This window comes from Miniopterus natalensis, chromosome 14, assembly GCF_054644295.1.
Source record: "Miniopterus natalensis isolate mMinNat1 chromosome 14, mMinNat1.hap1, whole genome shotgun sequence".
In the NCBI taxonomy this organism is placed as follows: domain Eukaryota; kingdom Metazoa; phylum Chordata; class Mammalia; order Chiroptera; family Miniopteridae; genus Miniopterus; species Miniopterus natalensis.
The window spans coordinates 6,664,595-6,690,738 of NC_142094.1; the positions used below are offsets into that span (position 1 = coordinate 6,664,595).

At 37.1% G+C, this 26,144-nt stretch overlaps 1 protein-coding gene across 2 annotated transcripts in view; it reads right to left on the reverse strand.

The window, feature by feature from the left end:
* The window catches only part of WAPL (WAPL cohesin release factor), an 89,545-nt gene that overhangs the window by 37,529 nt on the left and 25,872 nt on the right, over positions 1-26,144 (reverse strand). The window contains exons 3-4 of one of the 2 annotated variants that reach the window (XM_087824245.1): positions 23,277-24,323; positions 20,077-20,195 (exon numbers count right to left, since the gene is read on the reverse strand). In XM_087824245.1, coding sequence (XP_087680371.1) covers positions 20,077-20,195; positions 23,277-24,323 — 1,166 coding nt within the window. The remainder of the gene's footprint in view (positions 1-20,076; positions 20,196-23,276; positions 24,324-26,144) is intronic. The other variant, XM_016214742.2, reaches the window with a different exon arrangement.

Here is a 26,144-nt window from a genome sequence, read left to right on the forward strand (position 1 = left end):
TTAAGGATGTATTTTTTTTAAAGGTGGGTGTTAGAACCTGAGGAAGTTTGGGGGAGAAAGTTTTACAAAGATTAGGATACCTTTTAGCTCTTTAGAACTTTTTTTTTTTTAATCTGCTTTATTCCCAGCTTTAACTACATGGATATTTTTGGTGCTGAAGTTCCTAAGAAAATTCCACAACTATACCAGCCCCTACTGCGTGCACGAGGTTAAGGTCCTACTTCCACAGGGAAATAAATTTCTATCCTTGGGGGTTCTGAACAACTAGACCTCTAGAACTTAAAAAGCAGTTCCTTTTATTAGGATTCTTCTAACATGGGGAAAATGTAGCCATCATCCATTAAAACACGATCCAATTTGGATACAGGTACTCTTCAGGTGTTCCTAGTTCTCCACATGACTACCTGACTAAGCCACCAGCATTACTGCCAGCCCAGTCTACAGCCTCTCAAGCTGCACCAAAAATGGGCTTCACAAAACTAAAGATAAAGCAATTTTGGCCTTTCTTCCTGGAATTTAGAGGGCTATATGGGTAGGAAGGGTAAGGAGGTTTTGCATCAAGCTTTCCTTCACACTCAGTACTAGGGGGTGGGCTGCTAACCTACCCAGTACACACCTGTATTGAGTGTATGGCATATACTTACCCATCATCCCACAAGGAAGCGGAGTAAATTAACTAGTCACTCTGGACCAAGCCCCTCAAAACAGAGGCAAATTCAGTGAACCAAGGCATGTGGTAATAGCCCCAGTTCACCTAGTTTCTTAAAGAACCATATTAATCTCCTGATTCAAAAAACACCTCTGGCCAGGACAGAGCATGGAAGGAAAATGGAACTTCTGGGAAGGGCCATGCCATGTGGAGTTTACAAGGTGTTGTTTAGTCCACAGCACAAGAAGATGGCAGCATTACTAACATTTAGTCAGCTCTTTAGAACTTTTAACTATAATCATATAATCTCAAATTGTTCTAAATTATGACAAAAATAAACTTAAATTTAATAATTTGTTCACTATTCGGAGGATTATTGTAGAGAAAACTACAGACATCTCTAAACTAAAACCAAGGATGTCAGTACTGCTTAAGAACTAGATATTTAGAATATGTTAACATGAAGCATTATGAAGAGAATATAATACACAGGTATACAAAGGAGAAACAACTGAAAAACCTTTCCTGCCTGATTCAATTAAATTCTACATATAAACCTTTTAAAGATACAGCTGCTATTTTTATGAGAAAACTGTCAACTCCTATCGACCTGAAGAACAATGCATACTACTACTCAGCTGTCTGTGAAGATAACTTCAAAAGTATAATTGGTAGTGAAACTTTTATAAAAGCAAGCCATTATCACATCAGAATATCACCTTGAAATAGCATAATATAAACATAAACTCTTAATGTCCAAGTAACAAAACATAAAATTCCATACTGTGTGAAAATACAACTTAGCTTTTAATTCAACAATCATAAAAGATACTAGAATGAACCATGATAAAAATATCAGTTGAAATAGGTGTCAGCTTTTAACAATTAAAATACCATTAAATATATAATGGGCCAGTTATATTGCGAAGATGATTATCATACTAAGAAATATGAGAGGAGAAACTGTAAGTACGTTGAGATACCTGTGGCTAAAGAATATTGATTATCCCCTTCACTTTCCTTCAAAAATAGTTAACTGGACACACACTTGTCCCGATTTTCCAGTATCTCCTGCTGTTTGGGCACATGACTAAGTTCTGCTCAATGATGTATGAACAGAAGTGCAGTAACATTCCAGCTCCTGGCCGCCTAGAATTGTTCACTGCCTCCCCATTCTCATTCCTTCTATGTTCTTAGATACTCTAGAAATTGTAGACCACCACCACAGAGGATGCTGGTCAACAACAATACAGCAACTTGAAAACAGTCGAGATAAATACCTAAGAACTAGTAAGCCAGAGAAAAATAAGCTACCGATTTAAAACTAATTTGAGAGATTAAAGATGGCAGCAGACTGAGTAGAAGATACACTGACACTCCCCCGGGACCAAACTGGAATTACAACTGAAATATACAAAAACCACCCTGAATAATCAACTGCAACTGAAGACCAGCTGGAGAGCACTCTCCTAACCAAGGAGGAAAAGGGGAGACCGCATAGAGACTGGTAGGAAGTGCGGAGGCACGAGAGGGCTGGCTGGGCTCCCACAGGTAGCAGCTGAAGGTCCAGGGGAGATCTCAGCTGTGGGAGGCTCCCACTGAGAACTCTGGGGTCTAAACCCCAAGCTGGGCTTCCCAGCCAAGAGGCCCAGAACTGAAAAAGGTGCCCACATAAACATCTGGCTGTGAAAAGCAACCAGGTTTCAGTCTGCCGGGGAGAGATGGCTGGAAATACAGGCACCCTCTTAAAGAGCCAATGCACAAAGTGTCGTTTGCAGCCATTCACCTTGGGCTCCAGCAGAGGGAAGTCAGAGTGGACTGGAGCTGTGTGAGGAGAGTCTGGGGTTGTGGGCTCTGGAGATAGATCTCAGAGGACACGCCCCTGGATTCCTGTGCCGAGACATTCCCCCATATGGCAGAGGGCATCTTTCATAAGCAGACATTTACCTTCCAAGCAGCTTTTGCCTGGGGTGGGGTGGGGGGAGGCAATTTCCCCACCCTGCTGGAAAACCTTCCGCCCTACCCCTGAGGAGTTTCTACAGCCTGAGGCTCATTCAGATAATTGTATTAATCAGCCTGTAGGCAGAGACAGACCTCAGAGTGCTTTGAATCTCTGCCTGATCTGCTTCTAGACCTGGGCCTTGGAAAAGCAGACTTTGCTGTGCATCTTGGTCCTGCCCAAATGCACCCAGTCCCAACAAAGGGGACCTCAAGCTGTGGGTTGTTGATAGCTCCAAAGAAGGTGCTGAAGGCCCGTCACAAACAGAGTCTGACATTGGCCTGCACCAGAGACCATCCAAAAAGACAGAGTCCTAGCAGGCCTACGTAATACATAGAAACAAACACAAATAGGCAGCCAAAATGGGGAGACAAAAAATAAGCCCCAAATAAAAGAGCAAGAGAAGTCTCTAGAAAAAGAGCTAAATGAAACAGAGATAAGCAATCTATCAGATAAAGAGTTCAGAATACTGATTGAAGAATGCTCAACAGCATGAAAAAAAGATAAGGAAACTATGAAAACTGACCAGTCAGAAATGAAGAATGATAGAGCAGAAATAAAGAATACATTGGAAGGAACAAACAGATCAGTGAATTAGAAGACAGGGTAGGAAAAAAAATCATTCAATCAGAGATCCAAAAAGAAAAAAACAATTAAAAAACAGGAGACAGTCTAAGGGAGCTGTGGGACAACACGAAATGTAACAATATTCACATCATATGACTGCCAGAGGAGGTCAAAAAAAAGAAAGGGTGAGAGAACCTGTTTGAAGAAATAATGGCAGAAAACTTCCCTAACCTGGTGAAGGAAAAAGTCACACAAGTTCAGGAGGCACAGAGAGTCCCAAGCAAGAAGAATCCAAAGAGGTCCACGCCCAGACACATCATAATTAAAATGCCAAGAATTCAAGACCAAGAGAGAATCTTAAAGGCAGCAAGAGAAAAACAATCTGTTACCTACAAAGGAGCTCCCATAAGGCTGTCAGCTGACTTCTCATCAGAAAGGGAATGGCATGAAGTAGTCAAGGTAATGCAAAACAAGGATCTGAAACCAAGACTACTCTATCCAGCAAGGCTATCATTCAAAATAGATGGTGAAATAAAGAGCTTCCCAGACAAAAAAAGGCTAAAGGAGTTTATCACCGCCAAACCAGCACTGCAAGAAATGTTAAATAGAAGCATTGCAAGAAATGTTAAAGGGATGGCTGTAATAATAAAAAGAAATAGAGAAACACAGGCATAAAGAATTTAAATGGCAATAGATAAGGACCTATCAATAATAACCTTAAGGACTTTAAGGGAGAAATCAACATCAATGCAGTCTTAGTCGGGGACTTTAACACCCCACTGACTTCACTGGATAGATCTTCCAAACAAAAAGTCAACACAGAAACAGTGACTCTAAATGGAACACTAGATCAAATGGATTTAATTGATATTTACAGAACATTTCACCCCAAAACTACAGGATATGCATTCCTCTCAAATGCACATGGGTCATTCTCAAAGATAGACCACATGTTAGGACACAAAACAAGTCTCTACAAGTTCAAGAAGACTGAAATCATATCAAGCATCTCAGATCACAATGGCATTAAATTAGTAATCAACCACAGTAAAAACACTCAAAACATTCAAACACATGGAGGTTAAAGAGCATGTTATTAAACAATAATGGGTTACCAATAAGATCAAAAAAGAAACAAAAAACTTCCTGAAAACAAATGAAAATGAACACACAACCACCCAAATCTATGGGACAAAGGAAAAGCAGTCCTAAGAGGGAAGTTCACAGCACTACAGGCCTACTTCAAAAAGCAAGAAATAGTGTGGTAAAGGTCTAGGGGTGGGGTGGGGGGGAGGGGACCAATGGGGGAAAAAGGGGGCGGATATCTGTAATACTTTCAACAATAAAGATAAATTTCAAAATAAAAAATAAATAAAAATAATAAAAAAATAATAAAAATGAAACTAATTTGAAGTTTTTTACAGCAACTGAACCAAAACTTAGGACAACAACCTTTGAACAATCTCCCACTGAAATGTGGACCAAATAATAGGGATATGCTGAATATACAAAATTTTGCAAACACTGAATTTGTATACAGCAGGTCCTCTAATAACATTGTTTTCATTATAACATTGATATCAATGAATCTAGCAACAATGTTAAGTAAAGACTTACCGCGCATACATAACCTATACAGGTATAACTGTAAGAACAATTTAAAGGATAATGAAGAAATGAAGAAACAAAGGAAAAAATATAGTCTAAAGCCAACTGTAAAAAAAATTTTAAATATACTCTGGGGAAGATTTCTATAAACCCCAATAATGATTTCCAAGAGTTATTACTAATAAAAAAAGTAGAGTGCAAAAGAGCATGAGGGCCAGGCTGGTGTGCCTCAGTGGTTGAGTGTTGTCCTATGAACCAGGAGATCAAGGCTCGATTCCCAGTCAGGGCACATGCCCGGGTTGTGGGCTCGATCCCCAGTAGGCAGTGTGCAGGAGGCAGCCAATCAATGACTCTCTCATCATTGATATTTCCGTCTCTCTGCTTCCCTCTCCCTTTCTCTCTCTGAAATCAATAGACATATTTAAAAAAAACAAAACATGAGGGAAAATGAGAAAATTTGTAGTCATCTTTATAAATAGAAACAAAAATGACAGCCCTGGCTGGTGTGGCTCAGTTGCACTGAAAAGTTTGCACTGTTTTATTTTCTAACTCTTCCGTAATTGTATTATTATTTACAAAATAACTTCTAAAAATTTTAAATTATTTGCAAATAAAAAATATTTTTAAAAATTTAAGTTCTCTCAAAAACCTTGTAAAATAGAGTATAAATCATTTATTATTCTATCAGTTAATGTTATTTTAATTTCCATGAAGCAACTAGATCAAATGCAGACAAGAGTAAAAGAAAGTAAGAGAAATCAAAAAGTAATAAAAGATGAACATAACCTTTATATAGCCAATTTTACAAAGTGGGAAGGGATAAAGATACCCTTCATTTATATTCTGAAATTAAATACTTTTAATTAAATAACCCATCAATAACAAATCAAGGTTTAATAGCAACACCTTCCTTGTTTGAGGCATAGAAAAATATTAAAACACAGCCCATACTAGGCCCAAAGGTAGTTAAGAGTTTTTCGGTTTTTTTGTTAATCTTCACCAGAGGATATTTTCTCCATTGATTTTTAGAACAAGTGGAAGGGAGGGGGAGGGGGAGGGAGAAAGGGAGGGAAGCATGGATGTGAGAAAGACACACTGACTGGTTGGCTCCCACATGAGCCCTGACGGGGGGCTGGGAATCGAATCTGCAATCTAGGTACATGCCCTTGACTGAAATTGAACCGGAGACCCCTCAGTCCTAGGGCTGACACTTTAACTACTGAGCCACACCAGCCAAGGCATGAGTTTTTTATTTTTAATGGCCCTTCCTGAAAAGCAAAGGGATACACTGACAACCTCTGCTCTGGCTTTTAAGCAGCTCAGTTGTATTTCTGGTAGGTCCCTAGGAAATCTATCAAGACAAAAAGGCCTGAATTTAAATTTCATGTCATTCTATTCCTTACTTTTTCTTAATACAATTTCCTCATTTATTTTCAACCTGGTTCTACTAAATTTACATATGTACACTTTCTCAAATATTTTTATACAGGCAGCATATAAATCATAACGAAACATAAAAGTACACAACAGTATTTCAACTTAACATGAAATTCCAGATCAAGCTAAAAGCAAGGTAAGAAGAGAAAAAACAAAACAAAAGAGAAATAAACAAGAATGGATTATTAATTTGGAGGTAATCATTATATTCTTAAGTCCTCATGAAAGGAAAAAAAACATTTTTCTAGACTACAAAGGTATAGAACATAGTGATTATCCTAACACATAGGATCTAGGCTTTCCATTTCTAGACAAGATGGAGTAACAGAGACCAAATTTACCTTTCCACCTGAAACTAACAAACTGGACAAAATCTATGAAATGTTTTCAGACAATGGACATCAGGTAGCACAATGATCCGTGAGAAGGGGAAACACTTGAGGTAAGCCCCACAATTGCCTGAGGTATTCCGAGTCCAACCAGTAGCAGGGAGATGAAGGTGGCTAGAGTTCATAGAGCACAGCGCTCCTCTGAGAGCTGCACAAAGAACTTTGGAGATTTACAGAGGGTTCTGCTCAACTATGTAGCTGAATACTGATGAGCAAATGTGTGGGGAAAAAAGTACTGAAGGCAAGGAAAAGGACTTCCCCCAAAAGAGCAAAGGGAACAATCCCTAGACCATTTCTTTTCTCAGGAATGGAAAAAGTTCACGTTCCTAGTAGCCATAGTAGAAAACCTTGTAATACAGGGGAAACAGGTAATATATTTTGGGGGAAGAGAAGGTGAACCCTAAAGGCTGCTCTCCCACTTAAAATTTAAAAGCCTCATAAAGATCAAACATAACATAGATGCATCTCAGAATAAGCCAAAACTTAATAGGGAAATATCCAATATCAAACAAAGTAAAAGTAAAAGTCTAAATGAGTAGCATCCAATCAAAAATTATCAGGCATACAAAGAAGCAGGAAAATATGACCCATAATGAGGAGAAAAATCAATCCATACAATCAGACCCAGAAACTATACAGATGAATTAGTAGACAAGGACATTAAAAGTAACTAACTATAGCCCTGGCCGGTTTGGCTCAGTCTGTTGGAGGAATGTCCTGTACAGTGAAAGGTCACAGGTTTGATTCGAGACCCAGGTATGTGCCTAGGTTACGGGTTCGGTCCCAGGTTGGGGCATGTCCAAGAGGCAATTGATAGATGTTTCTTTCTCTCTCTCCCGTCCTCTGTCTAAAATCAATAAACATGTCCTCAGGTGAGGATTAAAACAAAACAAAAAAATAACTGTATTCCACACAGCATTTAAGAAGAAACACTGAATATGTTAAATAGACAAGAAAACTATAAAAAAAGACCCAACTAAACTTTCAGAGATTAAAATTATAATGGCTGGGGATTAATAACTAATTAAACACTGCAGGACATTTTGAAAATGTGGCAACAGAAACTACCTAAAGTGAAACCAAGAAGAAAAATAAATAGAAAGGATGGACAGAATATCTGTGCACACTGGAACAAGTTCATCCAGCCCAATAAATGTAAATGACAAGGCAAAATTGACTATAATTGTAAAACTCTGCCCTGCCATTCATAAGGCTAGAATAACAAGCAGATAAAAACAGCTGTAAAGTCAACAGGAAAGAGCACTATTCCAAAGGCCATGCTCCAGTTGTGTGGTGTTAAGAGAAACACTCTGACTACTACTGCTGCTGCTTACTCACAGTGAAACTGTTTACTAAAACCATACGCTGTCAGAAACTTTGCCATTTCGAATTATATCTGTAAGGTTAAAATATCCCACTCTCTCTCAGAGAATCCAAGTCACTTTGGAGAGATGCAGAGCTTCAAATAAAGGGTTTCTGGACACAACATTCCACAACTACTTTAACATCATAGCTCCCAAGTAAAGAGGACCCCTGGGCCCACTTTGTAGCCCTGACCTGATACTGACCCCTTCACAGATAGTGCTTTGCTCTGAGCCTCTCAAACAGTTTCACTTAAATTTCACCTAAAATCCTCAGTTCCCCCAAAACCCACAAAAATTTTTCTTTGGTAAGATTCCCCATGGTTCCTCTGGTGTATAGGATGCTTTATTGCAATAAGTAGACTGATTTGGTCAGACTACAGGTTTTACCTGTTAATTTTAGGATGACTGAGAAGCAGGACAAATATAAACTGGAATTTCCAAAGGAAAAGAGACAAAAAAATATTTGAAGACTATTGGCTGAAATCTTTTGAAATTTGATAGACTTACCAATTTTCAAATATATAAATATATAAAATCACATATAAAATAAATAAATTTAGTACTAAATGACAACTCTTAATTGAAATATATTTCCAAAAATCCCAGAAATAAACATTAATAAACTCCTTGTATACCTCAGACAGTGAGAATTTAAAGGTGAAAAAAATATAGCCACCATCCTCAAAATACTCCCAGTATTATTCATCTTATGTTAATTTGTGGCCATCATTAGCATGAAGTCATCAGAGTATCAGTAAAAATTGAGCAAAGAGTTTTCTGAATGTTCGAATCCAAATGAACCATAAACAAAATATATTACTAACTGGAAAAACAAATTCCAACCTATAAACACTTTAATACACATATAAGTACATACAAACTCTTTGGCTAAGTGTCAAATATATGTAAAGTTCTTGGGCTCTTGATTAACATATGGCTGTATTTTCTCATTTCAAACTTCATTTTCTGGAAAATAAGTTATAGTGAAATATTTCGAACTTTCAAACTTTAAAGGCTCTTGAACTAAAGGAAATAAAAACATTAATAGTACTTTTATTCATCATTAATATCCTTCCAGAATAAAATATTACAGAAAAACCCCACACAAAATTTAGACTACATAGAAAGAATAATATACACTTTCTTAAGTCTTTATGGAATACAGAGCAATGATTTAAGTACCTGGCTTAATAGGTAAGTTAAATACTATCTATATAAAAGGGAGGTACATGTTTCTGCTTTGGAACACACACACTGAGGAAATACTAAGACTACTGCAATGTTTCCATACAGGAAAACACTCCACCTCAGCAGACAGCCTCTTTAAGACAATTATCTTATTCCTTTTTGTATCCCCAGCACTGGCACAGTGAAAGGCATGTAGTGTATGTTAAATAAAAACAATGACAAAGAAAAGCTAACTAAAATGAACCCTCTTCCATACCCAGGCTCTGCCAGAACATGCTCAGCTTCAACAGCTCTTTGGATCACCCAACCAGGAGGTATAAATGGGGAGCCGTGTGGCTTTTTACTTTTACACTCTGGCCAGTATTCCTCATCAGCAAACCAATGGCTACGGTCTCTTTTCCTCAGACTTCACATCCATGCCTCAGGTTTCTATCTAGCCAGTGAGAATACAGTGAATCTCACACTGCCATCTTGATGGCTAGATCCCAGGATGGTCAGTAAATCCCCAGATACAAAGGTAGCCATAAGTAGAGCAATTTGACAGAAAAATTAGATGCTTCATGAGAGTGAATTCTAACTGCTAGCAAAGGATACTGTGAAGGAACATCTGTTCTTGGGTGGGACTGAGACTACTTGTCCTTTAAAATCTCTTCAACTGTAAGATTCTGCTTTTAAGTTGACAATCTATATAAACTCATTTTATTTAAAAAAAAAAAGTTTATAAACTATAAAGCTACACTTAACTTTAAAACTACAGCTTTATGCAATTTTAACTTTTTAACACAACTAAACTGGTAATTATGACTTATATTAAAATCAATTTTTAATTGCCCAGAAGCACACCATCCAGTGTCAAATTGAATGAGAGGGAAGAAAAAAACAAAGTCCAGAATGTTCCTTTAAGAGTCAGACAAAAGATAGTGCCAGATAGGCCCAGCATGAAATCACAGGGAAATGATGAAAGTGAAGATATAAATACTTGAGAATTGAAACTAAGTTTGATATTATAGTTAGTTTCATTAATGACCCAGCAGCAGTCTTAACTGGCAATATAAGATGGCGGAAGTCCCATGTGAAATATAACCCTCCTTCAAACACCAAAGGTTAGTTAGGATGACTATACAGATGATGTCTTATGAAGAGGGCAGATGGGCAGCAGCTGAATTAAAAACTAGAAATTAAACAAAAAGCAAGGCAGGCAGAATAAATGATCTAAGTATATCAGCATGTATAGACAAATGCAAATAATAGAATGCAGGGAAACAGTAGCCAGTGATCAGACACAGGATGGTACTTTTTAAAGCATTAAAACTGCCAAATTATCAATAAAACTGTATGTAGAGCCCAGCTGATGTGGCTTAGCAGTTGAGTGTCAACCTAGGACCCTGGAGATTGAGGTTTGATTCCCAGTCAGGGCACATACTCGGGTTTCGGGCTCGATCCCCAGCAGGAGGCATGCAGGAGGCAGCCAATCAATGACTTTCTCTCATCATTGATGTTTCTCTCCCTCTCCTTTCCTCTCTCTGAAATCAATATATAATTTTTTTTTTAAAGTGAAATCTACCATATGACTTAGCCATTTCAGTTCTATTAAAAACAATGGTACGTAGAAACATGTTCTTAAATCCAGGTATGTCCCAACCTAATCTCTCAAACCCTATCTTTACTTTCCTCCTCAGCAAGTGACTTTTCTGAGTAATCATTTCACCTATGTTCTTACCGTAAGTTTTCTTCACCTGCCTCATTGTCTTTTTGCCTCATGTGTGCCCCCCCCCGCCCCAGCCAGCCCTCAATAGTGTTATGAACAACCCTCGCTGGTGAGGTGTTGGAGAAAATTCTCAGAGTGGGCAGGCTTAAAAAGTTTATATTTTCTAACATGGGGAGGTGGGGAGAGGGAACAGAAACTCTTGGCGAGTGGCACTAAAGCTGAGGAGATTGCATGTGTGGTTAGAAAACTGGTTATATACATGAGGACTGAAAATACGTAAACATGTTGAGCATACCGGGAACCCGATTTCTCACTGTTGGCAAAGTGAAGTAAAATGTGGAAAGTGGGAAGGTTAGAATAAAATATGTGCAGCTGAACTCAAATTGGAGGTATCCATTTTAAACTCATGGTTCTAAATATATATAGAGCCCGGCCGGGCGTGGCTCAGCGGTTGAGCGCCAACCTAGGATCCAGGCGATCAGGCTTCAATTCCTGGTCAGGGCACATGCCCAGGTTGCGGCCTCAATCAATGACTCTCTCATCATTGATGTTTCTCTCTCTCTCTCTCCCTCTCCTGTCCTCTCTCTGAAATCAATAAAGATATATTTAAAAAAACATATATATATAGAAACAAAATAAGTGTGTGTGTGCGCGTGTGAGAGAATATATGCATATAATAATTTTCCTACCTCTACTGACTCAAAAAAAGGCCTAGAAGCAATGATGCTCCCCAAAAAAGACCACACTTAGTGATGAGATCTTCATTTCTAAATACCATTCTCCAGTGAAAGAAAACAGGGGTCTTTGTAGAAATGGTTGAATACAGGACTGGGAAATGTATATGACGAGCCTTGAACATCTTAGTGTGTTTTAGTAAGAAAACACAAAATGATGGGACTCATTAAAAGTCAGTTTGAAGAAACAGCCACAGGCTAAATCTTAAAAAAAAAAAAAAATCTTAGTATCAAAATAATGGTAGTACTATCAGTTAAAGTAAAAGTGATCAATAAAACAGAAATCCACCCTAGCCAGTTTGGCTCAGTGGTTAGAGAATCGGCCTGTGGACTGAAGAGTCCCAGGTTCGATACCGGCAAAGGGCACATACCTCGGTTGCTGGCTCCGATCCCCTGCCCCGGTTGGGGCATGTGCGGGAGGCAGCCAATCGATGTCTCTCTTTCACATTTATGTTTCTATTTCTCTCTCTCTCCATTCCACTCTCTCTGAAAAGCAAGGAAAAAATCTCCTCAGATGAGGATTAAAAAAACAAACAAAACAGAAACCCATGTTCACACTGACATAAAGGAACAGATATATGAATATATGATATTTATATATAATGCAACAAATACATAAATACATGTATTCGTAGAGACATGGAGGGGAGGAAAAGATCTACCTTGGAGTAGAATGTCAAATATTAGTAACTGTAGAAGGAATGATGTAACTAGAGAAAAAAACATTCGACAACCATCATAGTGAACACTGATTCAGACAAAAATTAATGCTAAAATTAGTGGATGAAAGTCTGATGAGGAAAGCTGAGGAACCTGACATATACCACCAAGGGATCACAACATCAATAGTAATGGTACCAACTGACCCTGTGCCACCTGATGGGATACAGTGAGAACACAGCATCTCTTCTGTGGCGTCTCTGCCAAATTATACATAACCTAAATCTAATCATGAGGAAATATTAGACAAACACAAATTGAGGAATACTCCACACACACAAAACAAAAAACAAATTGATCTTAACTCTTTAAAGAGATCAAAGACATGAAAAGAACAGGAAAGAAACAGTTGTTTCAGACTGAAAGAGAATAGAGACTGGCAACTAAATACAGGTGCTTCTGAATTGGATCCTGGGCTCTTTGGGAGATTGTTTTGCTATAAAGACAATTATCGAGACAGTGAAATTTGACATCTGTAGATTAGACTGCATTACTGTATCAATGTTATTAACTTCCTGGTTTTAGTAGGTATACTGAGCTATACAGAAGAGTGCTTTCGTGTTTACAAAGTACAAACTAAGGTATTAAAGAAAAATGGACATCAAGTCTGCAACTTATTATCAAGTCATTCATAACCCTGAGATGGGAGGGCCTTCCATTTTGACTCCCCGCAAAAGACATTTTGCAATGTCTGAAGACATTTTTGGTTGAAACAACAACAGGCAGTTGGGGGTGGAGGGGAGGGATGCTGCTACCAGCATCTAGTGGGCAGAGGCCAGGGATGTTGCCAAGTATCCTCCAATGTACAGGGCCACCCTCCACCACAGACATTTAATGCAAAACATCTGGTGTTGAGGTTAAGCCTGATAGGTAAGGTAGGAAACTCCTGCCATATAATCATGGGCTACCTGTTTACCATTCAAAAATGAAGTCAGTATCTTGAAGACCCAGATACTCCCACTGACCTGTCAGCTACATGATGGTGTTTCTATTATAATAGAGAACTGGAACAACTGCTGAGAATATTTCTTATACCCACTTACCTAGCACACCCCTCCCCCCGCCCAAACCTTTCTTTTTTCTCTGGAGATTTGGGAGATAACCTACATAAAAATTCCTTGGGGGACTGAGCTTATCTTATTTTTTTACAGGAAACATGAACCCTCATTTCTTACATGTAAAACAAATCTATCATTTTCACCATATTAATGTACACCATCTAACTTAACGCTTAAAACTTTGATCCCATTTATTTCCTCTATTCCTTTACACTCATCAAAAGGTACAATTTTCCCTGGTTTCTGTTTCTCAATGTTCTCTTCTTTTTAACACCTTTTAAGTAGTCTTTTAATGTCTTGAAGGCAAGTGGATGGCCTATTTCTTACAAACACTAGGGATTTTTAACTGCTTAACTTCTTGTTGCTCGCTTCCTGAAGTAGGCTTCTAAATTTTTTACCTAGATACTTCCATAAAGATGCATAACTTCCATGGGATCTAAAACATTTTTAATTCTTTCTTAAATAACTATAACACTAAGGATAAAAGTTTCACTTTTGAAGCTTACTGATCCATCTAAATTTTAAAATTATGACATAATTCCACTTAAAATTAAAACGGTCTTGAAAAATATTTCACTTGGAGGTTGAAAGGAAATTAAAACATTACTAAAGCAAGCCTCTTTGGGGAATAAAATGTTTGTTTAGCACTACTGTTTTAAGGCAGGGCTTTACCCATATTACATCATTCAAAAGAGTTCAATCCCATAGCTCTTTTGATTTTATAAATAAGCACTATTTCCTCTGGCATTATCTATCAACAGTAAATAGGTCTTCTGCTTACTAGGTTGCATGACCTGATTTACTTTAGGCCAGAGAGATTCCTTCATAATCGGGTCAAGTACATGTGCACTGCTGCCTTCTACGCCATTTAATAGCAAAACGTGACTCCAGTATTAAGTTTAAAACAAAGTTTAAAAACTGACCATAAATAAGTACAAATGAGCTCAAATGATTATTGAATTAAATACACAAGATAAAATTACTTCAAATCTTTTGAACAAACACAACTATTATTACTTCATCCTTAGTGAAATAACCTAAAGACAAAAATAACTAGAAATAAATCTTTACTTACTGTTCATAGTAATATTGGTATTATAATGTTATTTTATTTATTTATTTTTTAAAATATATCTTTATTGATTTCAGAGAGAGGACAGGAGAGGGAGAGAGAGAGATAGAAACATCAATGATGAGAAAGGCATTAATCGAGCCTGCAACCCGGGCATGTGCCCTGACCAGGAATCGAACCCCGATCGCCTGGATCCTAGGTCGACGCTCAACCGCTGAGCCATGCCCGGCCGGGCGGTATTATAATTTTAAAAGTAATGAGTGCTGTAGGATAAAGGAAGTAAGCTAAGTACAAAATTTTATAACTTTCAATTTAACTATCATTAGGAACTCTTACCATATTTTTCAACATATTTCAAAGCTCTGTCCAATGAAAGAGCCTAGAAGCAATGAATAAACCCAGAATCCAGATCCAGTTTCTAAGTACTAATCCACACACAAAAAACACACAAGGACTTTCCCAGCAGGCATGGTTCAGTGGTTAAATGTCGACCTATGAACCAGGAGGTCATGGTTTGATTCCCAGTCAGGGGATATTCGGGCTCTATCCCCAGTAGGAGGTGTGTAGGAGGCAACCAATCAATGTTTCTCTCTCATCGATGTTTCTATCTCTCTACCCCCCTTCCTTCCTCTCTCTGAAATCAATAAAAACATATTAAAAAAACAAATTGTGACAAACAAACAAGGATCCTTGGTTAAATGGATGATTCCATGATTGAAACAGGTAAAGTATAAGATGAGTCTAGGTAAATCTTTTGTGCAGAAAGCAAGGAAGTGCTCAAAGATGATGGGGCTATACCAAAAGGACACAAGACATAGCTTGAAATGGTTCACACTGGCCAAATCTATTGTAAATATTCTTATTAAGTAAAAATTATTGAGTCTATAGTGATCAAAAGAATGGGGGGAAGTAGAGAGAGAATTCCTCTTTACAGAATTCCAGTTATTAAATATGGAAGAAACAGGAATTAGAAAACTCCATTCTGCAACTGTCAGTGTAACAAATGATGCAGGCAAAAATCAACAATGGATGCTAAAATGATGAAGTAAAATAATAATAGGGGACAGGATACTCACATGGTGCCAGAGCGGCACCTGAAAGCTTACTTACTAATTAAATTGTAAAAGGAGAAATGTACCTTTATTTTGGAGAAAGCTCATGATCACAACCTTCACTAGGGAGTCAAGCAATGTTAAAAGTAGAAAAACCATGTGTTATGTAGCTTCTGATGTGAAGCAACACATACAATATCACTTTGAAGTATTCTTGCCAAAATATGTTTAACCTGAACCTAATCAAGCTTATCAGACTTAATTTCCAGTGTTCTCTCACACTACAGTACTTTAATATAGCGGTGTAACAACTTACATATCATCAGGAAATAATCACATAAATTCTGTATATGGAACATTCTCCAAGACAAATATCCTAGGCTCCTAAAAATATCAGTTCCATGGGAAATTTTTAGAAGATGAGGAGAGTATTCAAGACTAAAGAGATGGTACTATAATCATATCACCAGTTAGGTATGAGACTGTCCTTTTTCTTAAAAAATGTATACTTATCTACAACTCACTTAGAAATAAAACAGAGCCCAGCCGGGTGTGGCTCAGCGGTTGAGCGTCGACCTAGGATCCAGGCAATCAGGGTCTGATTCCCGGTCAGGGCACATGCCCGGGTTGCGGGCTGCAGCTGATCAATGACTCTCTCATCATTGATGTTTCTATCTCTCTCTCTCCCTCTCCCTTCCTCTCTCTGAAATCAATAAAGACATATTAAAAAGAAAGAAAGAAAGAAAGAAAGAAAGAAAGAAAGAAAGAAAGAAAGAAAGAAAGAAAGAAAGAAAGAAAGAAAGAAAGAAAGAAAGAAAGAAAGAAAGAAAGAAAGAAAGAAAGAAAGAAAGAAAGAAAGAAAGAAAGAAAGAAAGAAAGAAAGAAAGAAAGAAAGAAAGAAAGAAAACAAAGAATATGTATGCAATTATGTCAAAATGTTAACGGGAAATCAATCTAGGCAGAGGGATATGGGTATTCATTGTACTGTTCTTTTACATTTTCTCCGTATATTTTCAACTTTTTCATAATATAAGGTTGAGAGTGGGGAAAATAAAGGAGAGTGCAATAAATCAGCAGGTCTCAAAGTGTATCCCCTAGGGATCCACAAAACTTTCAGGGTGTCTACAAAGCCAAAACCACTTTCACAATGATAATGTTATTTGCCTTTTTCGCAATGCTGACCTTTGTACAGAGAGTACAAAAGCAATGGTGGGCAAAGCTGGTGCCTTACCACACACTAGGGTAGGGACACCGAAGGGTATTAAGTAGTCATGTTCTTCACTGCCACATACTTCACAGTTAAAAAGTAAAATACCAGTTTTATATCAGAAACAGCCCTTGATGAAGGATTAAAGAATACTAATTTTACCATATCACAACCCTTAAATGCACTAATATTCTGTGTGACTAAACAAGTCCGCATAAAACACTTCTGCTGTGTACAATGTATGGTAGTTGTGCTAAAGAAAAAAACATTCCTGCTTGAGTTGTGAGCTAAACTAGCCACTTTTTCTCTGGAACACCACTTCTTACTTGAAATGACAAACTAGCTTACACAGACTTCAGTATTAGGCACACCATTTTCTCAAAAATGAACAAAGTGGGCCCCTCACTGTCAGTCATTTTCCTTGAAGTAATTTCTACCCATGAAAAAATTTCAACTTTTAAGTAAAACCTAAAATTTTACAGAACTTTTTATCTACCACTGTAAACTTGATGGCTTCCCAATACTTAAAGGCTTCTCTTACGAGTTTGGCAGTGATATTAATGTGATATTTTGATACTGTGTAATGAGGTGTAAGCCCATTTGAAAGATTTGCAAGCATCAGGATTTTCCAAATGACAAATGTATAATGTTACAAAGCAGGCGTGTGTAAAAGATCCATTCAAAGTGCAAGGCAGAGTAATAGATTTTAATGTAACAGCATGGAAAGTTCATTAGAATGGTGTTAGATCCCAAGTTGCAACCAGTCTTTATTAAACTCCCCATTTGTTGAGTTTAGTGTAGTATCAAAGAAGGTTTACAATTACATGAAAAGGCCATTGAGAATACAACCACATATCTGTGTGAGACTGATTTCTTCATATATTTCAACCAAAACAACATAATGAAAAATATTTAATTCAGGGGAAATGAGAGTCCAGCTATCTTTTATTAAGCCAAACTTCTTTTTTCTATTTCTTTCTTATTTATTGCTTTTGGAGAGAAAGGGAGAAGGAAGAGTTGTTCCACTTATTTACGCATCCATTGGTTGATTCTTTCATGTGCCCTGAGTGGGAATGAAACATGCAACCTTGGTGTATAGGGCCATGCTCTAACCAACTGAGCTACCCGGTTAGGGGCTATTAGGCCAAACTTTACAGACAGTTGCAAAAAAATGTAAGACAATGTTATTCTACTCACTAATTTAAGAAAACTTATTTCATAAAAATATGTTAACATATAATGGGTTATTATTAGTTTTACTTTATTTTAGAGAGAGAGGAAGGGGGGAGAGAGATATAAAGATCAATGTGAGCGAGAAACATCAATGGGTTGCCTCCTGCCATGAACCCCAACCGGGGACTAACCTGCAACCTGATCATGTGCCCTGACCAGGAATCGAACCAGTGCACAGGACAACACTCAACCAACTGAGCCACACCGGCCAGGTCATGTTATTGTTATTTGAAAGTGAAATACTAGTAAGTATTTTTGTAATGTTTTCACTTCTCTAATTTGATAAATATTGATATAACATATAATCAAAAAGCTCTTTGGGATTCTCAATAATGTTTTTGAGACTGTAAAGAGGTCCTGAGACCAAAACAATGATTTAACTGTTGCTCTGGAAATCAATACATTCCATACACAATTTTCAATAAACCAAAAACCTCACCTATGTATTAATGACTATAGTCTTTTACACCACACTACCCTGGCCCCTGGCCCCAGAGCAAGCCAGCTCCATTGAAATTAGCATTAAGCACTTTTTTTTCTCATGGGGGATGGACACCTGGGGGAGTAGGAGTACAGCACAATTACTTTGAGAAGATTCCAAATTGGCTCTTTACAGAGGTAAAACAACAAAAACAAAATGAAGCCATAAAAATTTTAAAAAATTTTAAAAGACACACTCATTCTTTAGTTGCTCAATGATCTTCAAAAGGTTTACACAACTTCTAACTGTAATTTTCAATAACAAATATATCTAACACTATAACAAGCTATTTAAGTAAAGAAATTTTTAATAAAAAGGTAAAATCAAGCAAATTATTCTCAATATCTATCCTGAGCTGTATTAAAATGACTTACATAATGCAGTAAGAATGAACTTGGACGCTAACTTACACCTTATACAAAAATTAACTCAAAATAAATCAGAGACTTAAATGTAAGATTTAAAACTATAAAAGTCATAGAAGAAAACAGCCGAAAAGCTACATGACATTCAATTTGACAATGATTTCTTGGATATGACACCAAAAGCACAGGTAACAAAAGAAAAAAATAAATTGGAGTTTGCTGAAATTAAAACTTTTGTGTATTAAAGTACACTATCAAGTGAGTCTCTCAAATGAGGAGATCTATGTTCAAATTATGTATCTAATAAGGGTTTAATATCAAGAATATATATAGAAATCCTATAACTCAACAAAACAAACAACTCAATTTAAAAATGAGCAAAGTACCTGAATAGACATTTCTCCAGAACAGATATAGAATTGGTCAGCAAGTACATAAAAAGATGCTCAACATCACTAGTTCAAAAAATGTAAATCAAACCACAATCAGATACCATTTCACAGCTATTAGAATACCTATTATCCAAAAAACTCAGAAAACATGTGCTGGTGAGGATGTGAAGAAATTAGAACCCTTGTGCATTGCTGGTAGGAGTGTAAAATGGTACAGCCAAGGTGGAAAACAGCTGGACAGTTAAACAATGACTTACCACATGTCCCCAAAATGGTTATATTTTTGAAATATTTTCACTTTTATATAATCAAATAGATATATATCAAATACCCAAAAGTGAAAACAACCCAAGTGTCCACCAATAGATGAATGGATAAATAGAATATTATTCAGCCATAAAAAGGAATGAAATTTTGATATAGGCTACAACATGGATGGACCTTGACAAGATTATACTTTGTGAAATAACGCACTTACATGAGGTACCTACAACAGGCAAGTGCATAGAAACAAAGTAGAGCAGTGTTTACAGGGACTGGGAGGAAGGAGCAAAGGGGGAGTCAAAGTTTAATAGGTATAGAGTTTTTGTTGGAGATTATTAAAATGTTTTGGGTATAGATAAGGTAATGGTTACATAACATTATGAATGTATTTAATGTCATTAAACTGTATATTTGCATATAATAAATATTTTAACACACTTTGAAAAAATGGTTATGTTTTTAAAAAGTGACTTGCATTTATTCTTTGCAAGAAAATTTAATTGCCATAACCTTTGTAATTTTCAGATAAAAAAATTAAGACAAGTCCTCCAATAAAAATAATATGAGTCACTGATAATGCTTTACTTACCCGTTTGGGGCCACTAAAAATCTTTCTGGTATTTTCCTTGGATTTATCTCCTTGTTTACTTGGGGGCTTCTTCACACTTTCAGGCACACCAGGCAAGTCCTCTGTAAAATCCAAGTTTTCTGAAATGGTAATCAAAACTAGCTAGCTTTCTAATATTTCAAATTATCTACCAAACAACGTATGAACATCTGATGGGGAGAGAGGGGGGCATATTGTGTGTGGAGGAGGGGAATAAAGAAATAAGAGCACTACACAGTTGATAAAATACTTCCAACAATATTGTCTCATTCTCCCATTCTCACCCTGCTTGTCCCACCCCCAACTCCATTAAGAAAAAAATCAGAAACCTAGCTGCTCCAGTTTTATTTTGTATGAATGGTAAAATCAATTCTTTTACAAAGTAACTGCTGGCTATGGATGAACACTGACACTGGTATGGTCTAGTTTAAATACACACACAATATCAAGTGGTACCTCTAACATTTTCCTAGAATTTAAGGAGACAATCATGTTGGCCTTCAAAGAATGCCCACTTACATCTACAAAGACCACATTTAAAATAAAAAATTTAAAAGGATAGCTATCTTTGGCAAAAGATATAAAATGACCGAATACAATGTAGTTCAATGATTTAGGGGGTCTTCACACAAAACTAACCAAAAGATCTAATTAATTCCCAAATGGTTATAAATGTTTGTTTATTTTCAAGCTTAAAAAAACAACAACAGAAAAACAGACTTTTCTCTAGGCCAAAGTTTGCTACTGCCTGGCTGGCATGGCTCAGTGGTTCAGCATCAAACCATGAACCAGATCACGGTTCAATCCTGGTCAGGGCAAATACCTGGGTGTGGGCTCGATCCCCAGCAGGGAGCATGCAGGAGGCAGCAGATCAATGACTCTCTCTCATCACTGATGTTTCCATCTCTCTCCCCCTCTCCCTTCCTCTCCCTAAAATCAATAAAAACATTAAAAAAAAAAAAAGTTTGCTATTTTATGCATTATATGAAGACTCAAATTCCAATTCAAATGGTCTCTAATTTTTATTTGGTATCAACCTAGTTTTTGAAAGGGAGCCTAATGATTTCATATTTTAAAGTTTAAAAAATTACATTATCCCAAGATATAAATTTCAGCCAGATTTTCAAATGCAGATTAAGATAATTCACTATCAAGGTTAGCATAGAGCTAAAGTAAATTGCAGCAGGACAGGAGCTCAGGTTTTATACATTGTTATTTATCATCTCCCCCACACTCCCACACTTTAAAGCTTACTGCCCAGTCAGATCTCAGTAACTAGCAATGTTCCTGCAAACTTCAGTTCTCCAAAAGAGATTCAAGACAATATTAATTCTGACAATACCCTTATTTTACTTATTTTTTTGCAGTGGGGGAGTCAAGAGGGAGCCCTTAAAGGCTACTCCTGTATAATTCTAGTTTTGAAGATAAGAGTGATTCTAATCTAGCAAAACTATTTTTTAGGCCAAATAAAGCAAAATGGTGGGTAATCCCAAGTATGACTTACACTCCATGAGAAGCGCTATGTGGAAGAATACTATTACAATTCTAATTTACCATGACACTTCCTCTATGGCCCTAACAGGACAAAAGCTTTATTTAACAAGTGAACTGCTACAGAAAAAATGTATTTGATCAAATACAAATAAATATAGCACCTGTATCCCACAGGCCTTCACATTTCTTCCTCATTCAACAGTCAATCCACTTCACAAAGCCCTTGTCAGGTAATGACTTAATTAGAACAAAGCTAACCTATTTCTTTTGTTTGTCTCTCACAGAAGAGACTATTAACTCCTTAAGGACCTCTGGTCATTACTGGTCCTATCTTAAGAGACAAATTAAATTTTCACCATTAAGAATGAATAAATAACAGACAATAGTGTGGAGAAGACCTGGAGTGGGGGGTAGGTGCCAAGTGGGGGAAAAGGGGGGACATCTGTAATACTTTCAACAATAAAGAAAAAAAATTGAATACTTAACTATCACTTTTAAATTTTATTAAATCAATTTAAGAGGATACTTTCTAAAAAAATTTTTATAAAGTTTCTTTTAAATGTTTTTATTATTGATTTTAGAGAGAGAGGAAGGGAGAAGGAAAGAGAAACATCTATGTGAGAGGGTAATAATAACATCCATCAGCTGACTCCGGCATGCCTCTCCTGGGGATCAAGCCCAAAACCCGGGCATGTGCCATAACAGGGAAGTGAACTGGCAACATTTTGGTGCACATAACACTCAACCAACTGAGCTAAGAGGGTAATTGTTAAGATTAATCTTAACTTTAAACTTAAGATCTCTTGAGAATGTTTTTAACATTAGTTGATTCGTTTTGAGCCAAATACAAAGGCTCTTTATCAATTTCAATTTTCTAGTATTTCCTTCCTTACAACCATCTACTATCAGTGTAGTTCTAAATGTCCAAAATCTTTCCTTATGTCTCAATTGGATTTTAATTTTCAAAACGGAAACATCAAGATGTTTGCTAATTCTGAACACACATGCACTCTCTCTTTAAAATTCTGAAGTGCTAATGATAGAATTAAAAAACAAATATGGCCCTAGCCAGTGTGGCTCAGTCAACTGGGCATCATCCTGTGCACTGAAAGATCGCAGGTTCAATTTCTAGTTAGGGCACATGCCTGGGTGGCGGCTCTATCCCCAGTAGGGGATGTGCAGGAGGCAGCTGATCAATGTTTCAGATGTTTCACTCTCACATAGATGTCTGTCTCCCCCACCCCCCAAATCAATAAAATAAAAAAACGAAAAGATTCCACAATCTACAAATTGGCTCCTTACAATGTGGAACTTGATTATTAACATTCACAATGTTGTACCTTTGGATAAGTTATAAGTTAATCTGTCTGTAGTTCTAAACAGTACTTCTATTCAAATTAAACATAACAAGTTAGCCCAACCAGCATGGCTCAGTGGTTGAGCGTCAACCTATGAACCAGGAGATCAATTCCCAGGTCAGGGCATATCCCCAGTAGGAGGCATGCCGGAGGCAGCTGATCAACGACTCATCATTGATGTTTCCATCTCTCTCTCCTTTCTCCCTGAAATCAATAAAAACACATTAAAAAAACAACACAGAAGTTAAAATTGAGTATCTACGAGGAAATTAAGTAGCTGCTAATTTAAGCCACAAAAGCATCTATTACAATATTTTTTAAAAGTCTTACCTGCATTATTAGTACTAGACTGACTGTCCTGGGAATTATCATTGCTTTCTGGAGCAGGATGCAAGGAGGAAGATGCAGCTGTTTTAGTTCTTTTTTTGCTTGTCTTTCTTTCCACTTGACAGTCATCATCATCATCATCATCACTTTCACTGAGATCATCAAAGCCAAAATATTTAATTTTGTAATTAGAACTCCCTGAACCTCCTTCATCACCTCCTGCCTCATCATGATCTTCAAAACCAAAGAATTCAAGTTTAACATCCTTTTTGGATTTAGTATTACTAGGTCGAAATCTAGTAGTGGTCTTGGAAGTTGCAATATCTGCCTTTTTTCTTAGACGGCCAGCCTCTCCCAAATCGGCAGGAGTTGATGCAGTGAACTCATCCATGCTGCGTTCCATAGTATCCTGTATGGTAACATTGCAAACTGACAAGCAAGACGGATGTAAGACAGTGTAATCTCTAGTCCGTCCAACCGTCCCTCTAAAACTGGTCCCACAACTCACACTGCCTTTCTTTGCCTGATTCAGGCCATCTTTACTCGGTTCACTGTTTGCTTTGGCTAAGGCCTGACTGGTGCCGTCTAAGAGCTTATCAAAATTTGATGTTCCTTGTGAGGATTTTGCTTTATTGACCCGACAGTACGTCCTACAGTTGCTGGGCCTAAGAACACTCTGCATGATGTCTTCTTCCTCAAGGGCTTCGTTTAGATTTTCCAACCGATGCTTTAACTCCTCATCCTTCATCCCCAAAAGTGGGTCACTTTCCAAGTTTAAGATACAATCTTCCGACCTGACATCCTCAAAATCGTTATCCCATTCGTACAGACCAGTTCTTACAGATCCCTTAATCAGAGAGAGTTCTGATGGAGAGTCTGGCCTTTTTCCAAGCTGGGAGTTCCAAGTATCATTGGTTTCCTTGATTTCGTCAGCTTTGTATCCAGAAGCCACCACAGTTTCTGCATTGGGTTTCTTAGTACTGTCTTCAGCATTTTTGTAAATATGGTGACTATTCTTTTTATATTCGTCACTAAAATTCTCCACTTTATCTATAAAAAATTAAAAATAAGTCAAAGATTAAAGTCGAGTGATATCAAAGTAAAAGTTAACAAGTAACAAGAATATGTGGCTAATAGCATAAAAATCAATTAATCTTGAAAAGACTCCAATAATTTTAAATTGTGACATTAATGTTTACATATTTGACATTTCCCCTTACACCTTTTTAGTATATATATAACTCTCATGTCTTCTAGTGACCTCTCCCTAAGCATCCAAGTCGCTTAAAATTGTTTCCCTAAATTCAAGAGATCTCAGTAGTGCTAAGCAACTGGAGCAATTCAAAATGACACATAAATGACTCGGCCAAACCTCAGAGGTAAAATGGGTTTTTCAAATAAAAATGCTTAAATTAAAATGTATTTAGTCAAATAAACACAGAATAGCACAATCAACAAGAACACTCCAGTGTGTATTTCTCTAGGGTAGGACTGCCCATCGGGCATGCCAGCTCTGTTTAGAAACTTGTCCCGGGATCAGGTTTCTTTAGCTATTTCTGCTTTCCATTCTTTCTTCAAATCTTAAAAGCTATATGACTTCAATAATTTTAACAGTGGCTACAGTGGCTATTTATGCATATCAGCCAGGAGTACATCTTAAGCTGCTATTCATTTTGTACATGAAGAATTCGTTTCTGTTGCCTTGAACTCTTCTCATCAGACATTTTTGTTAACCTTCTAAATGAGAGATGAAAATATGATTCAAACTCGTATTGTGGTTAATTCTCCCAGCACTTACTGGTAGGAAAGTACTGGCAAATATCTATGCCAAAAAATAAAGCTTGCCCTAGCCCATATGGCTCATGGGTTCGATTCCCAGTCAAGCGCATGTACCTGGGTTGCAGGTTCAATCCTCAGCCCCCGTTGGGGTGCGTGCAGGAGGCAACCAACCAATGTGTCTCACATTGGTGTCTCCCTCTCCCTCTTGCTCTTCTCCCCCACTCCCTCCCTTCCACTCTCTCTCTAAAAATCAATGGAAAAAATATCGTCAGGTGAGGATTAACAAGAGAGAAAAAAAGTGCACCTACATTTGCTAATGTTATCCAATGGGTTTAAATATAATTTAACCTGTTAAGTTTTGCATCTACTTACCTTTAGAAGGCATCTAAGTTACAGGTATACCTGTTTTATCCTTAGATATTTCCCAAATAAAGGCAAGGAACTATAGTTTTCATAATCTCAGAAGTACCAATCACTAAGCATAAAATACTGAAAACCAAAAATTAAATGCTGACTATGACATCTCATTTTAAAAGACATCGAAGCAAAGCTAAGTCTAAAAATCAAACCTGAAGAAATAACACCAGTGCTTTTATAACAACTGGAAAGAGCACTGGTAGCTGAGTCTGGAAACTAGTATTGCCCCCGTTAAACTAATTCTTTAGAGTTCAGGGAAGACCCCTAAATTTGGGAGCTTTCCTGAAAGCTCCAATTTTCTCACCTGTTCAAAAAGGAAGCCACTGACCCAGACTACTTTATCCTTACTGAAGGAATTATTTATAAACAAATGTCTATGGGAATGCTTAGTATTTAGCTACACAAAGGTCTATGAGATGTCACTAAATGTCGTACTACATCCTATTTGTAACTGTATAGCATCCCACTGTCTTAATGTCACAAAATTTACTTAGGCTGCTTCTGATTATTTTATGTAATAAACACCTTCTGACTTAAAATAAGTTTAAGTGAATAATAAACTTTATTATCTATGTTTTTAAAAATTACTACTCCAAGCTTTATTACTCCCATTCCCCCTAAAATCAGACGGAAGAATCCATATTATGTTTTAACAGTAACTATTTTCATAACTAG